The sequence below is a fragment of the Erinaceus europaeus genome, chromosome 1 (assembly GCF_950295315.1).
Source record: "Erinaceus europaeus chromosome 1, mEriEur2.1, whole genome shotgun sequence".
NCBI lineage: Eukaryota > Metazoa > Chordata > Mammalia > Eulipotyphla > Erinaceidae > Erinaceus > Erinaceus europaeus.
The window spans coordinates 28073745-28090124 of NC_080162.1; the positions used below are offsets into that span (position 1 = coordinate 28073745).

A 16380-nucleotide genomic window follows, 5' to 3' on the forward strand; every position below is an offset into this window, starting at 1 on the left:
TCTTTGCATGTCTTACAGAATGTCTTACAGAATTCATTAGTATAGCCATCTGAACCTGAGCTTATGTTCTTAGGAAGACATTTGATTACTCAAATATATACTTCTTAAAAGCCCATAAGCAGATTTAATTCTATTTCCCATTTTCCAAAACATCAAAAAAAAAAAAAAAAAAAACAACCCTAATACCCTTGCCAGTCACTTAGTAAAAGTACAATCAGTTGGTTTAGATAAGTCAGGATAGGTAAGGTTATGCTGTGGAAAAAACCACCACCATAACAAAACAACTTTTATTGGCTTAAAGTGATATAGATTGAACTTTAATCATTCAAAATGTTTTGTGGGTCTGACTACTGTCCAGGGATGCTCTCCAGTTTTCATCTCTTCAGTCACCCTGTTTCCACAGCTGTCAAGGCTAAAAAGAGAGAGAAGCATCAAGTCAAACACTTCTAAAAGAAGTGATAATGCATATATTTCTGTTCATTTTTCACGGGTCAGAGTATCTCCTATGCCATGACCATATCCAGCTTTAAGAAGGTACAATCCTAGGCATGCCTTGAATGGGTTGGGAACCAAATCAGCAAGCAAGATCAATAATTGGTATACAAACTGGTTTTTAGAGAACTATCAAAGTGATAGAGTATTCTTAACAGTGGTCTGCTACTTTTTTCTTCTAAAAACGAATGTATCAGAGTCCAAACTAGGAGCACTATTTGTTGACATGTATATAGTGCATAAACTGCATTTTTGAATTGTACTGCCATTATTCCCAACTTTTCCATTTCATGGTTTTTATGTTTCTTTCTTTCCCATTAGGGTTCACACCTCCAGGAATGGACAGATCCTCTCCAGATAACAGTCCAGTGCATGGAATGCTACGCCAGCCATCCATCACAACTGGGGTCAACATCCCCATCATTACAGAACTAGGTAGGGAAGAATGTCTCTTCTTCCAATCACATAGGATATGAGGAGGCTTCCTTTCTCTTTGCTCTTTCAACAGAATAAATTCTAGTCTGTGCTGTTTTGCCAGGGTTGGGAAGATGTATGCATGGAAATATGGTGGATAAATAAGGGGTAAACTGATCTATCTTTTGAATTGGATAGACAGTTCCCTTCATGCTGGTTGCAGTTTTCAAAGGAGCATAAGATGGTGGGCTTGGAAATGGAGCATTAGTTAAGGAAGAGGGTGGAAGGAGAAAAGGCATGGTCCAAGGATTATTTGTGATGATTTTCCTTGGAGGAACCTCATGACAGCTCCTACCATCAGAGCCTTCCATTGAGGGGTGGAGCCTCAGGTTTAGGCCAAACCAAACCTATTTTGAGAACAGAGTAGGAGTATTGTGCTAATGTGCAGGAACTAGAATTTATTTAACCTAGCAGAACTTCTCAACTAAAACTATCTTCAGCAAATGTCACTCTGGTCCAAAACTTGATGAGGTTTGAGAACCATGATCATTGGCCAGGAAATAGCCTCTAACCAGGCTATTTCCTGCTACCGCTGTGAATCTGTAAGACTACCAAGTGGTCTCTTTCCACCCAAACAAGTGCTCCCTGTGGTTCTGGGGTCCCTTTACTTCAGGATGTTTCCTCTGTTATTCCCTCACTCTTTTGTTTTGTTTTGTTTTTTCTGTACTTTCCTCCACTCCTTTTCCCATTCCTTAAATGCTGTATCCAATTAGCTAAACCTGGCAAGTTGCCTTTGGTATCAGTCAATCAGGAAAAAAACAGTGGGACGCACATTCTAATGATAACTGAACTGGGTAAGAAGCACTGTTTTTATTCACATCACCTTTTGTTCTGCTGTTGGTGTTTCCAACCATCATAAGCTTGTTTATTTTTTTATTTTACTGGCTGTAACAGAAGGGCTACCCCATGGCATTGCTTTGAATGTGTTTTATTTGTGGCTCTGGATGGAATTGACTGTCTTGTTCTAGCCTTTCTTAATGATTTTTTCCCCCACACAGCATCAGTAAACCTTTGATCACACCCATCTGACCTGGCAGTTGTTTCCAAAGCATCTTTGCTCTAATTCATTTTCTTTGGCCTGGGCCTTTTTTTCTTCTCCCTCATATGTCCCCCTGCTCTCCCTCCTTCTCCCTATATTCCTATTCCAACACACTGTCAGTTTGACAGACATGTCTTCACAGCTCTCAGAGGAAGTCAAAGGAGAAGTATAAAAATTTTAAGATAAGAAACCTAAGATGGTACCTTTCCTCCAGCTGTTTATTTTTCTTTATTCTGACTTTATTTGCCTCCTCCCCCCCCCTCCCCCCCCCCCCCCCCCGTCTCTTCTTCTTCCTACAGGGCCCTTTCTCAGAAGCTCTGGTTCTGAAGTCATAAAAGCAGTCAGCTCCTAGGGGATATTTCTTACTAAAGTCAGATTTCAAGAGTGGTGTAAGGGGATGGGAGGAAGGTTAGTGATGACTGAGGCACAGCCCAGTGCTCTGATTCCACCCTGATGGCCTAGAGCCCTCTTTGGGAAATTCAGAGTAGACTCATCAGGAAGGTGAAGGACACTGGTCATGAGGGCATTTGTCAGACTCTTCCACGGTTCTCTATGACTTGGTTAATAACTCTATGAAAGGCCCCCATCAATAGTAGGTCTGAGAACTAGGGATTGATCTTCTAAATAGAGACAGCAAAAGTGCTGCTCAGCAGAGGGGTGGATTGAGAGGTGGGGAGCACCTGCCATCAAGTGACTCGCAAATGAAACCAACATGCCATTTTATTGGCCCCAAAATATATTTTCAAAATAAGATATTAAGCTTTTAACACCTTCTCGTTCATGAAGTATCTAGAAACTAAGAAATAAATTGTCCACCTTTCAGCACTGCATTATAGTAGACATACCTATTTATCAGGACAAATTCATTCAGGGCAAGGAATAGCATGCTATTTTCTGTTTCTAATAGTAGGAGAGATGTCTTTTTCTTATTTAAAGAAAGAAGTTGGTTTAAAGCCTGGGCTTCTGGATGGTTCTTCTCAGGACCTTAGGTGCATAAGCAGCTCTTGTAACTCAGACTCCTGTTTGTGATCTCCATCTCAGGAATCAACAGCAGCATTTCAGAATAAACACTGGGAGGAATTTTATTTTCCTTTTGCAATTCCTGTATTGCTTACAAATAGAATATCTTAGTTTGTGATTGGTATAATAAGAAAGAAAAGTGTCAGTGCCCCACATCTGAGGTAATGATTCAGGCATTGGTTCCATCAGATCTAATCTCCTAAAACCTTTTACATTTTATGAGCTCAGAGAACCTTCCTGGTGTTCATACCACCCTTAGCTCTTGCCTGAAACCCTATTCTTTAAGAAGTCATGCCATCTATGGGTACTTAACTCCACCCTCTGACCACTTTACTTCCAAATGTCTGGATATTTATTATTTACTGATGTTCTGAGATGAGCCCTATACCACACTTTGTCATTAAATACCATTTAAGAAACACACAGGGTTCCAAGGCCAAACTATGTGGTATATTTCAGTCTTTATTTACTTGTAAAGTACCATCTGCAAGGCTCCTAGAAGATCCATGAGAAGAAAATTTGATTAAAGCCTTTAACCTGATTCCCTGATATATTGGGTCAATACCTTTTTAGATGATGTTCAAAACCATCACTTAGTGTTTACATAATTGTCATTCTAAGAAAAAGTTTTTGGATAGTATTGGCTATTCTCCACCTGAGATTGGACAGCCCAGTACACAGCCCAAAATTTACATGAACTCTGACTCCTAACTTGGAGTTTTTCTGTTTGTTTGGCTGGATTATTTTTTCTATTCTGAGCCAACAGGGTCCCTCACATATATGTAGTTTCATCATCTAAGGTGTTTTTATTCATTTTTGTTTTCATTCAGATGGACAAAAATTGACAGACACTATAGCACCAGAACTTCCTTTGGTGTCATAGCACTTTCAATGTGGTGATGGGGTTTGAATGTAGGCTGTGTTCATGACAAGGCATAAACCCAACCAGAAGCCCTATCTCCATGGCTCTTGAAGCTTTAATTCCCAATGATGCAGTCCTACCTCACTGAACATTTCCTCTCTTTTTATGGTTGTTTACACCTCAAGTCTGTACTATATTTTCCCCATCATCTTGAAATAAGGTTGTAGATTTGCTCCTGTTAAGTTGATGCACATACCATTTCCACTGTTTCAAGTAATCACAATTAAGATCTTCTGCATGGTGTCTGGAGGTTACAGTTTCTGATTTACAAAGTAGAAGTCATCCATCATACACTTCTGTTTTTGTTTTTTTTTAAGGTCTCTTGTTCCTTGTTGATTTTTTTTTTTTAATTTCTCTATTGGGGGATTAATGGTTTTCAGTTGACAGTAAAATACAATAGTTTGTACATGCATAACATTTCCCAGTTTTCCATATAACAATTTGACCCCCACTAGGTCCTCTTCCGCCCTCATGTTCCAGGACCTGAGCCCTACCCCCAACCCCAGAGTCTTTTACTTTGGTGCAATACACCAACTCTAGTCCAAGTTCTGCTTTGTATTTTCCCTTCTGATCTTGTTTTCCAACTGCTGTCTATGAGTGAAGTCATCCCATATTCATCCATATAGAAGCACTCTATACCACACTATGTCAGTAAAATGTCATTAAGAAACACAGAGGGTTCCAAGGTCAAACAAGTTCAACTATGTGGTATATTTTAGTCTTTTGTTTCTGACTTATCTCACTTAATATGATTTCTTCAAGCCATCATAAACTTTTTATTCAATGGTAGGAAGAGAGGAAAATGATCTAGTAAGATCACTGCCACATGATCCTAGTGAGATCCCTGAGTAAAGCCTTATGTGCTTAGAGAGGAATGCAGAAACAAACTGGAGATTTTCCTAAGATAATGGGTAAATAGAACATTTAATGTCAGAAGGACCATCATGAGATCAGCTAACAGTTATCAAAGTGGTGGGCTAGGCTTACCAAACTATTTCATAGGAGCCTCCTGAGAGCCACTATAGTCCAGCCATGTTACACAGAGAAATTAAAGTGCGAAACTATGAAATGCTTTGCCTAGATTCAAAGTCTGGTTGTCAGATCCTGGGTTCTGCCCTTTCCCCCACTAGTATGTTATTATGTGCTGCTGAAACAATACCTAGACATGATGAACTTTAGAAGAACAGAGCGAATATTTTCCTCCATTAAAATCTTTCTTTAGGGAAGAAAGATGATGTCATTTAAAAATAGTTCCATACCTACCCTTTTATCCTATAATCATTTATCCTGGATCATATAATAAACAAACAAAATAAAAAAATGGACAAGTTATCCAAAAGTTACTATCAAGAAAGAAAAAATAATACAATAACTCTGAGAAATACAATGAACCTTGGGTACATGTAAAAAGGAATCAAGAAGAGGGCACCTCATTTCTTCTTTTCCTAAAAGCATGATAATTACTGCAGAAATCATAAGCTTTCAGCTCCTCCCCCACTGTATCCTCGCCCCCCCCCATTACTTGCTCTGAAAAACTGATGATTTCCGAAGCCGAGATGGGAATGGAAATTAATTTGTCATTTAATTTTTAATAAGTTAAAGACATCTCTGTGACACAACCAATCAGTCTGCATGTGCTTGCCTGAGGAGTCCTTGAGGAATCCTCGGATGGAAATTAAATACGGCATCAAATGTTGCATTTACTTCAGCAGAAGCACATCAAAGATTGAGCTGTGGAGAAGAGGAAAGGGAGAATGTGGACATCCAGACATGCCCATGCAACTTGGAATGTAGAGCAAGCCTTCCTCAGCTGGAGGATTGTCCCTAAATTAAACTGTACTTGTCTGGATCGGCCAGAACTACCCAGGATAAACCTTCTGCTTCCTGCCTTCATTGCCCTCCAGTCTGTGCTTCACTCACAATCAGTTCCTTTCTTTTCCTTGTTGTGGCTGAATTTAGCATGGCTACTCATGGCTACTCATTGTAATATGTTTGTCTCTCAAAGGACTTGACTACCAAAAAATGCTTTTTTTTTTTTATTATGATTCTAAAACTATACCAAAGGACTGGCCAGCCCTATTGACTAGTCCTCCAGCAGTCTGCCTTAGGGCAACCCTGCTCGAACTCTTTGCTCTTGAGATTTCAGAAACATAAACAATCTCATGGGAGCAGTCCCTTGAGTCCCACTGAATACCCTTCCCCAAAATCCATCTATAGCTTCTCTCATGTGTTCCCTTCCATTTTAATGATTTCATTGTTTCTAGACCAGCAACCACAATCACTCTGGCTTTGTTGCCTGTATGTGGTCTTTGGAGTTAATTCTTCTCATGTGCTTCCCCCAGTGAATGACACTAATGTTCAGTTTTTGGACCAAGATGATGACGATGACCCAGACACAGAACTGTACCTTACACAGCCATTTGCATGTGGGACAGCATTTGCCGTCAGCGTCCTGGACTCACTCATGAGCGCAGTAAGTTGAGTGGAAGTGGGGGACTTGGGAAGGGGTGAGGAGGTGGTACAAGAATATGAGCAAACTCATGCAAGATTTACAGTCTAGGAGTGGGTATTGATGTTCATCAAAATATCACACAGATAAGCTCTTTGTTTTTTGAAGAACCAAATCTTCATGCATGTATGATTTCACCCCTCCCAGGTCATCCTTTTCATTCAGATATACAGGAATAGGGGTGATGGTACCCTTGGTAAAAAACTCATGTTACTATGCTGAAGGATATGGATTTGATGCCTGTTCTCTCCTGTAGAATGGATGCTTCACAAGCAGTAGAATAGTGCTGTAGTTGTCTCTCTTTTTCTCCAATTCTCTTTCTCTGTTTTCACTAGGAAGAGAAAGGAAGAAAGAAAAGAAGTAAGGAAGGAAAGAAGGAAGGAAGGAAGGAAGGGAGGGAGGGAGGAAGGAAGGAAAGGAGTGAAGAAGGTGGGGAGGGAGGGAGGGAGGAAAGAAGGAAGAGAAGGAAGAAGATCTCTGGGAGTGGTGGAGTATTTGTACAGGCATCCAGCCCCAGTGATAACCCTTCCCTACTGGCAAGACAAACACCCAGAAAGACAGGGAGATAGAAAGAGAGAGGTACAGAGAGAATCACAGCTTCTTTTGGTGCTCTGGTGCTTCTGTGTGGTTGCCCTCTTCCCAAGTCATGCATCCTACCTGGTGAGCTATCTTTTCAACACACAAATAAGCAGTTGCTTAAACATTCTTTAAACTGTAAGGGAGGAAAGGGATATAAAGAATATATATAGGTAAGCACTTGACCTAGTCTCAGGATCAGAAAGAGAGCCACCAAGGAAATAATGTACATTTTATGCCACAGTTGGAGCCATAAAGAGGGAAGCTTTGTTGAAACGGGGGGGGGGGGTAGTAGCAAAGAGAACAGGGTTGACTAGCAGAAGGACCAAAAACATCTTTGATTTTCTTTATAATTACATTTATCTACCTGTGGAGATGGGGACTCGTATGTAAGTGGTTTTGCTGCTTCTAGACCTAATTTTTATTCAGAGATAAAGAAAGAGAGAGGAAAAGACAACACAGCATGAATTTTTCTTGGTGCCAAGATATTCCCTTATGGCTGTGGGGTTTGAAGCTGAGATGTTGTATAGCAAGGCCTGCATCCTATCTGGTAAGCTATTTCTCCAATGTTGACTTTATTTTATAACTTAAAATGTATAAAATAATCAAGACTCCCCCCCCCACTTTTGAAGACAAAAAAAAATAGTATGTCAGTTTAATGGAGCCATGTTGAATCACAAAAAGGCACAAACAGAAATGAAAATGAACCATTCAGTTACCCCTGATTTTATATTTACTAAATAGAAATAGTTTTTTATTTTGAAATTCTCAAATTAGCAATTTGTGGTAATACAGACACAGGCATGGGCAAAAACTGACCTTTGGGAAATCCATGGAATGGAGTTCTATTGAAGACATTAAAGCCATAAGCATAGTTGAGTTTTTATACACATGCAGTTCTTGAAGTGCTTAAAAAAACTTATGCTCATAAATGTGTTAAACAATTGATATGCTAATTATGCATTATTCTCATCTATTCATTAAAGCTAATCCCAGAAGGGCTTCTATTTGAGGAGAAAAAAATTCATAAAACTTTAAAAGTCTAATTTAAGTTATTATATATTCTTGAACATAGTCCAGCAACAAACACATTTTAGTTTTAAAAAAAACTGAAATATGGATTTTAAAAAAAGTATAGAACAACAGGCCTCTGAATTTAGGTTACTAGTTTTCGTGCCCTGTTGGTTTCCAGTAGACTTGTCTGATGAATCTGACCCTAACCTTTTTACTTTTTCTTTTAAATCTATTTATTGGATAGAGATAGCCAGAGACCTAGAGGATAGGGAGAGAGAGAGAGAGAAAGAGAGAGAGAGAGAGAGAGAAAGAGGCAGAGAGACACCTGCAGCACTGCTTCACCACTCGCAAAGCTTTCTCCCTGCAGGTGGGGACTGGGTGCTCGAACATAGGTCCTTGTACATTGTAACATGTATGCTCAATCAGGTGCAGTACTGCTAGTGATGGTGGGCTTAGTTTGGGCAAAGTCATTAAACTCAGAATAGTAGAAACAAGATGTGCCCATTACAATACCATCTTCTCTGTAATGATTCTTCTTCAGGTCTCTAAACCCACTTTCACACAAATATTTATAATTTGTCTCTTTAGAAATTTTACTTTCCTTCAGATCCTAGTATGAGAGATTTCAGAAAATTTTCCTCACTAAGAAATACTTAAGCTGCTCATGGAAGATTTTTTTCCCCCTGAACTACAAGTACTTCTTTTATTAACAGTTCTTTGAAATCCAAATTTATATAATTATTTGTTTCTCCATGTCAGACATATAGTGTATTTCAAACAGAAATAGCTACATAATTTGCAGGCCACTTGAATTGGTTTAATAAAACAAATAAACAAAAAACACCTAGCATCTCCTCTGAAGTGAAAACTAAAGTGTTGGAGAGAAAGTGGTTAAGATATATATGAGGTATATATAGGTACAGTAGTCTGGGAGCAACATTTCTTCTGTATTCCTCTCTGGGGAAAAGGGGTGTCAGGATGTTAGTGCTGTTGTGGTTGTCATCAGTAGTATCATTCTGTGAGCATTCAGAACTGGGGAGACACTTGGCAAGATTGTTGCATCTTCTGGAAGATAAAGTGAATAAACCAATTTTAAGTGTTGAAACAAGACCTATTTAACTGATCCACTCATCCTTACTTTTTAAATCACTAATTTGAATGCCTACCCAATTATTTGGGTACAATTATTTTCATTGTCTAGGACAAACAAGTTCCACAGTGTGATCTTAAATTAGGTCTGGCTCAACAATTACAATTGTTTCTAGGCCATCTGAAAAAAAAAAAGTTACCTGTTATTTCTTTCAAATTCTATACCAACCCTCATTTATTAAAAAAAGTATAGTAGATTAGCTAAGTACTGAGTCAGGAACTAGAAGCAAGGAAAAGCTTGACAGGAATATAAATTGAGAAAATGAGATTCCTCTAACCAGCAGGAGCCAGAGGTAAACTACTATTGCTTATAAGTAACATCATAACACACACACACCCACACCTCTCTAGATGTCCATAATCTCCTTTTACTAGCACTTCTTCCAAAATTGCCATTTAATCATGTGTCTAAACTTTCCCTGGATATTGTCCCTCATAACTCAGCTCCCGCTGTTTACTGCTTCATTTGTTAAAAAAGTAATGTTTTGATTCATCACAGGAATTCCTAGAATAGATAGGGGTGTTACACACATGACCCCATGTTACACACATGGCTTTACCCTACAGGTCAACAACAGAAGCACATGATGAGAAGGAATGATTATGAATGTGTGTACATGCCTCTAAGAAGAGGAAGATCACAATTAAATGCATTCTTTTAGAATGATACCTTTTTTCTTTTTGCCCTCTTCCTCTTTCAGTGCCTCTCTCACACATATACAAACACAAAGTGAAAGTCTCTCAGTATTTAGAAGTGAAAAATGATGTGTGTGATTTCATTCATCCCACTCCTTTAAGCTCACCTCCAACTTGAATTCTTCCTGGACCTTTCCAGAGAAAAAGTGAAGGCATAAGCTCAAGAGTTGGGCTGTCTGAGCCTCAGTTTTTTCATCTTGAAAGTGAGAATAATATTTAGAACATATTATTAACAACAGTCCCTCAGGGGATCGTTGAAATGATTAAACAACTTAAAGTGTAAAAATAATTTTCACAGTACACAACAGTGATGAGTTCTATTATTGATTCATTGTTATTATTAATCAATAAATTTACTGAGCACATACTAAATGCCAAGTACTGCTCTGCAGCCTGGGTATTCTGCAGTGAAGAAGAAAGATAAAGACTCTACCTACATGCTATTTGAAATGTTGTTCTAGTGGGAAAATGTAAATTATGGAAACTCTGTGACTATTAAATGACTGATGGCAGAGAGGGATGACTGATTTTAAATACTAGACTAGTTTGAATTGATATGTATACCAGAATAAAGCTAAAGTTTTAAGAGATAGTTTTTATTAGTGATTTAATAATTATTGACAAGACTTATAAGAGGGGTACAACTCCATACAATTCCCACCACCAGAGTTCCACATCCCATTTCCTACACTGGAAATTTCCCTATTGTTTATCCCTCTGGGAGTATGGACCAAAGATTTTTATGGTGTATAGAAAGTGGGAGGTCTGGCTTCTATAGTTGCTTCTCCACTGGACATTGCCAATGGCAGGTTGATCCATACTCCCAGCCTGTTTCTGTCTTTCACTGGTGGGATAGAACTCTGGAGATGTGGGATTCCAGGACACATTGATGAGGTTATCTGCCCAGGAAAGTCAGGTTGGCATCATGGTAGCATCTGCAACTTGGTGGCTGAAAAACATTAACATATAAAGCAGAAAAATTTTGTTTAAATTTGTTTAATAATTAGAAACCTAAAGGTAAGAATCTAACAGATGACATTTGGGGTCTTCATATTGTAAGAAGCTATGAAGTCTATCTGAGGTATATTCCAAGGGGCCCATGACTTTACTAAATTTTGCCTAAGCCTGACAGCTAGCTTGCAGGTGGGCTAAAAGTATTATCTGGAAACTAGTGTCAGAGTTGGGAATAGGACTAGAATGCTGGATAAGGGCAGAGAGACGTTCCCCCAAATGGGAAAAGGATAGAAATACTGTTATCTATAAACCCCAGATATCTGACATAGAGCCTATTCATATTTAGCACAGGAGCCTGTATAAACTCTGTACCCCTGTCAGCCTGAGCTTGCAGTCCATGGTCATAAGCTAGGAACATTCTAAGCTGCACTCATTTCAGAACCAGTCTTCCTCAAGTGGCAGAGTATGTTGGCCCAGTCTCCCTTTGGAGAGTGGAGCAGTTTCTACCACTGTCATTCTATACTGAAAGCAAGGTCTTGTAGAGGCTCACAAGAGGGTTTATGGTATTGTTACTGATGGAAATGACCAGTGATGATAGAGGGAGGAATCTTTTAGAGGTCTAGGTAGTTTTAAGGTTAATACTGACAAAACAAGAGAGTGCTTACAGAAGAGTTAGATAAAGTTTGAAAAGCAGTAGCCAACTGGGTTTGTTTTGTTTGAGGGAGTGGTTGAAGACTATGGTGTTTGGAATATGATAGATATATTCTTCTACTTTTGTGACACTGCATTACAGTATCTGTGCACTAAAAGAGACTTCAAAGCTGTGGTGTCTTTTCCTTTCTGAAGTCTGATGACATAACACACACACACACACACACACACACACACACACACACACACACATCTTTTTTTTTTTTTAGCCAAGCTGGAGTCTTTTTTTAAAGACTTCTGCCGGGCCAGCATGGGGGTGCCTCTTCCCAGGTGCGTACTCTCTGGGTTGGAGAGAACTCGACTGGAGCCAGCCTCGGCTGCTACTCACTCAGTGACACGAGGGATATGACTCAGGAGCCATGCTCGTGGCAGGAAGGCAATGCAATTTCTTTATTGATTAGAGAGCCAAGGCTTTTTAAGGGCAGACCCAGAAGTGGCAAGTCGAATACAGAAATGGCTAGGAAAGGGGTGGAGAAAGGCAAAAGGAGCTGGAAAGGTAGGAACTTCCTTAGCAACTGTTGTGAGGGTTTTAACTAGTAGGGTTAATAATACCCTGCAGGCAGGGAGGGTCTTGAGGTAGAAAGAAGACAGATCAAAAGAATGGAATGGGTGGGGATCTTTCAGGCAAAATAATCATTATGTAGATAGGCCATAGTATCAGGAATGCAGGGTGGAGCAGGGGGAGCTGGCTTAATGTTTTAAGGAATGCCAGGCAGAAGAATGCAGGGTGCTTTGTGAGGCTCCTCACAATTTCCTGACTTCTCCCCCTTTCTTTTTATCTAATGGCCATAGTATGAGGAATGCAGGGTGTTTTGTGAGACAGGGAGTCTGATAAGACAGGGCACACCTTTGGGGTTACTCCTGTCTCTCTTTGCTCAACCACATCCTCACAATTTCATGACAGTCTTCATTGTTCTTTTTTAATTTATTTTTATTTTTCCCCATTTTGTTGCCCTTGTTTATCATTGTTGTTGTTGTTGTTATTGCTGTCATTGTTGTTGGATAGGACAGAGAGAAAGCAAGAGAGGGGGAGAAAAAGATAGACACCTGCAGACCTGCTTCACCACCTGTGAAGTGAACCCCTTCAAGGGGGCCCTGGGCTAGAACTGGGATCATTATGCCTGTCCTTGAACTTTGCAGCATGTGCTTAACCTGCTGTGTCACCATCCAGCTCCCTGGAGTCTTTTATAGACTTGATTGATTGATTGATTCCCCCTTTTTTTGCCCTTTTTGTTTTTTATTGTTGTTATAGTTATTATTGTAGTTGTTATTGATGTCGTTGTTAGATAGGACAGAGAGAAATGGAGAGAGAGGGGAATACAGAGAGAGGGAGAGAAAGACACCTGCAGACCTGCTTCACCATCTGTGAAGCAACTCCCTTGGAGGTGGGGAGCCAGGGACTTGAACCTGGATCCTTTGCGGATCCTTGCGCTTTGTGCCATGTGCGCTTGACTGGCTACCGCCCGACTCCCAACACACACATCTTTTACAGAGTTGGAAAATATTTTTCTTTAGAAAATGTAACTTCAAATAAGATTTACTGTATGTGTGTTTGTATGCTTGTGCTTATAAACATATATGTATGTGTACTTACACTATGGATGAAAGGATAAATAGGTATATAATTTTAACAGATATAAATCTATTCTGGTGATAATATTTGGGAGCTAGGCAAGAGAAGAAATGTTGCTGTATTTTATTATAGAATGTCAGCGTCAGCGAGCTGGCCTCAGAAATTACCAGACTTATGCTAGTAACATATGGAGCACATAACTGTCTGGAAATGGACCAGCATTATTTACTTTCTTAACTGGACTTTCATTAAGGACTTAATCTCTGGAATGTGTTATGGAGAAGACCGCGTTTTTGGTCAGCCTAGGCTAATCTGGTGCCATGTGATGTCAATTACTTAAACAAATTGCACCTTCTCTGGCTTTATTCACTCCACACAGGGGCCACCATTTCAACTGCTTGTGAGGAGAGACACAGTCTACAGGCTGTCCTGCAATAGACAAGCTGGCACTGGTGTCAGCATGGTAAACAGTGTTATGTTCTGTTGAACTCAGAACATACAACTGCTGTCACATCAAAGCAGGCAGGACCAGGATTGGAAAAAAAAAAAGTCCTTATCCCTGATGAAAGAAAAATACTAAAAATAAAAATCTACACCATGAAAACTAGCAAATATAAAAAATGGCAGCTATGACATGGAAAATGACAATTTTAGAGCAATTATAAACGAAAGGCAAAGTGCCATTAAAGTTAAGGCAATGTTATTAAAAGATGTGTTAATTTTCAGTTAAATTTTCTATAAAAGACCAATTAGTTTAAAAGGCTTGACAGCATTAACTGTGCAACATAAGCTCTGGTAATTATACTATAAAAAATAAAAAGAAGAGACTGCAGCCTGTTAGACACATGGCTGGAAGGTCCTCCCCAGAGCTAGCTAGATGGCGCTGTGGGCCCAGGTTTCCCTGTTGCTGTCAGTTGGACCTTTTCCACAATGTCTGCTACTCCATCTATTTACAAGATCTGAAAATTACTATATTAGGGGCCAAGAGGTGCCACAGGTGATCTGGGACTGATCTCTTATATAAAGAACAATCTCTTATATAAAGAACAGTGTTCTCTTATATGAGAACACTGAGGCACAGATAGAAGGGAATTTTCTGAGATGGTTGCGTAGCTAGTTGTTCTGTTTATAAACTATGGGCTTGTAGGAAAAGTCATGATGATTTTTTTTTTTGCACAAAAGAATACATCATGACTTTTCTGACAGCCCAATATAGTCTCCTGAGTGCTGGTTGTGCATCTTACATGACATGGAGGGGGCAGTAAAGTTGCTCACCTGGATACAGTGCTCCTTTGCCATGTGTGTGACCCAGGTTCAAGCCTGGCCCCATTGCATTGGATGAAGAAGCTTTGGTGCCATGGTCTCTTTTACAGTCTCACTCTTTCTCTTTCTGTGTCTCTGACTGTGCATCTGCCTCATTCTATCTGAAAAAAGTCATCAAGGAGCAGTGAAGCCTCAGTGATAACACCCTTCCCCTACCCCTCCCCAACCCCACCCTTCAAAAAAGAAAAAAGATGTATGGAGTATCTCATTTAATGCCTACAAATTAGGTTATTTTTCATAATCTCTATTATATGGATGAGGAATTTGAAGGCATAGAAAAATGGGAAAATTCCCATTGGCACAGTAATTGAATAGCAAAGCATGGGTTTAAAACCACACTAGCTGACTTTTGAAGTCCGTACACATAATCAAAAAAAACTTCTTCGGCCAAGTGTGGAAACCTCATCATCTTGGAATTGGGAAGAGGGATCCTCTTCCCCACACCCCTTATACTACATAGTTTTCCTCCAAAACTATATGACACATTTGAAACAGCCACAGTGAAGCCCTCTGTTCTAGACCTATCTGAATTGAATACTACAGTAAACCATAGCTCTATTTAACATAAGTATAGTTGCTATGAACTAAAACACTAAATTAGTTTGCAGGGTAAGACTTAGAAGGCAAAGGATCACACCAACATGTCAACCTCCATTCAGAATTTTGCATTTCTATAATTTTAGTGTTTCAGTTGATGCTGAAAAGAATTGTGTCTTCTAGTGAGTTCTACAAAAGTTTATTCTAGCTGGTATTTCCTCCACAGGAATAGTCTTTGATAATTTATATCTTAAGTTATAGTACCTGGTTTGCCCCATGATGCAGAAGTAGTAGCCTCCTGTGTAGAGCTCTAGTTTGGCACTTATTTATAGGCTGCTATGTGCTTTGTGAGGTGCCACCCTGAACCATATCAAGAAATCTGTGCCTTAGTTACTGTAGCTTCCATTGGAGGGAACGGGGAAACAGAACTCTGGTGGTGGGGCTAGTGAGAAATTATACCCCTGATATCTTAATAATTTTCTAAAGTAATATTAATATTAAGTCACTAATATAATTAAAAATAAATAACTAAACTTAATTTTAAGAATGAAAGAAAAAGAAATTTATGCCTCCCATATCATTTTTTTAGGGGAAAGAATTGTATTTTCACCAAATTGCTCAGGTCACAATGAGGCCTTGATAGATGTTCAGAGCATACCCGTAAGCAATGTTCAAATAGTCAGGTGCTATATAACAAGGGTTCCTTCACTATGAGACATTTGACGATATGCGCATTTATGACAGTAGTTCCTATGCATAACCTAGCTGGGAAAGAGGCTGTACTATCTAGGTTTGCATAAATGCACTCTCTGACATTTGCACAGCAGTGAAATGCCTTCATTTCTCAGAATGTGGATACAATGCTAAGCAAGAATGACTCCTTGTCTGCACATGAATATTGGGGCTTTGAAACAGGAGTCAGAATGTTTGGCTGACAAAAAGACAGCATTATTTTCTGTTAGAGCAGATAACTGCTGCCCACAGCACTCCCCTTGATGCTTACATGGAGAAAAAGGTGGGGGGAGATGAAGTAGGGGGATTAGTCTGGCATGTAGAGCCAGCTCAGGGACAACAAATTGTATTCAGAGTTGTGAGTGGTTCCACCTCATTTGAATACCTATGAAACCCTAAAATCCACCTAATATTGTTCCCAGCAATGGACAATTTTGAAAGTAACACACTAAGACCCAGGGATTAGTAAGTGCTCGGTAAATATCAGTGACTGATTGATCACAAAGATTTTACTTTTAACACAGCTGATTTCAACAGAGAAGGGGGAAATAGGCTAAAGTCAAATTGTAAAGGCCTGACAAAACCATATTATTTTATGTAGAATGTCTAGAAATTTGTGATCACAAAGCAGATCGTACAGAATTTTTGTGTAGAGAGCA

The 16380-nt window shown here is 39.4% G+C and overlaps 1 protein-coding gene across 3 annotated transcripts in view; it reads left to right on the top strand.

The window, feature by feature from the left end:
• The window catches only part of KCNMA1 (potassium calcium-activated channel subfamily M alpha 1), a 638320-nt gene that overhangs the window by 595800 nt on the left and 26140 nt on the right, over nucleotides 1-16380 (top strand). For all 3 annotated transcript variants that reach the window (XM_060170921.1, XM_060170943.1, XM_060170877.1), the window contains 2 exons: nucleotides 814-927; nucleotides 6290-6420. In XM_060170921.1, coding sequence (XP_060026904.1) covers nucleotides 814-927; nucleotides 6290-6420 — 245 coding nt within the window. The remainder of the gene's footprint in view (nucleotides 1-813; nucleotides 928-6289; nucleotides 6421-16380) is intronic.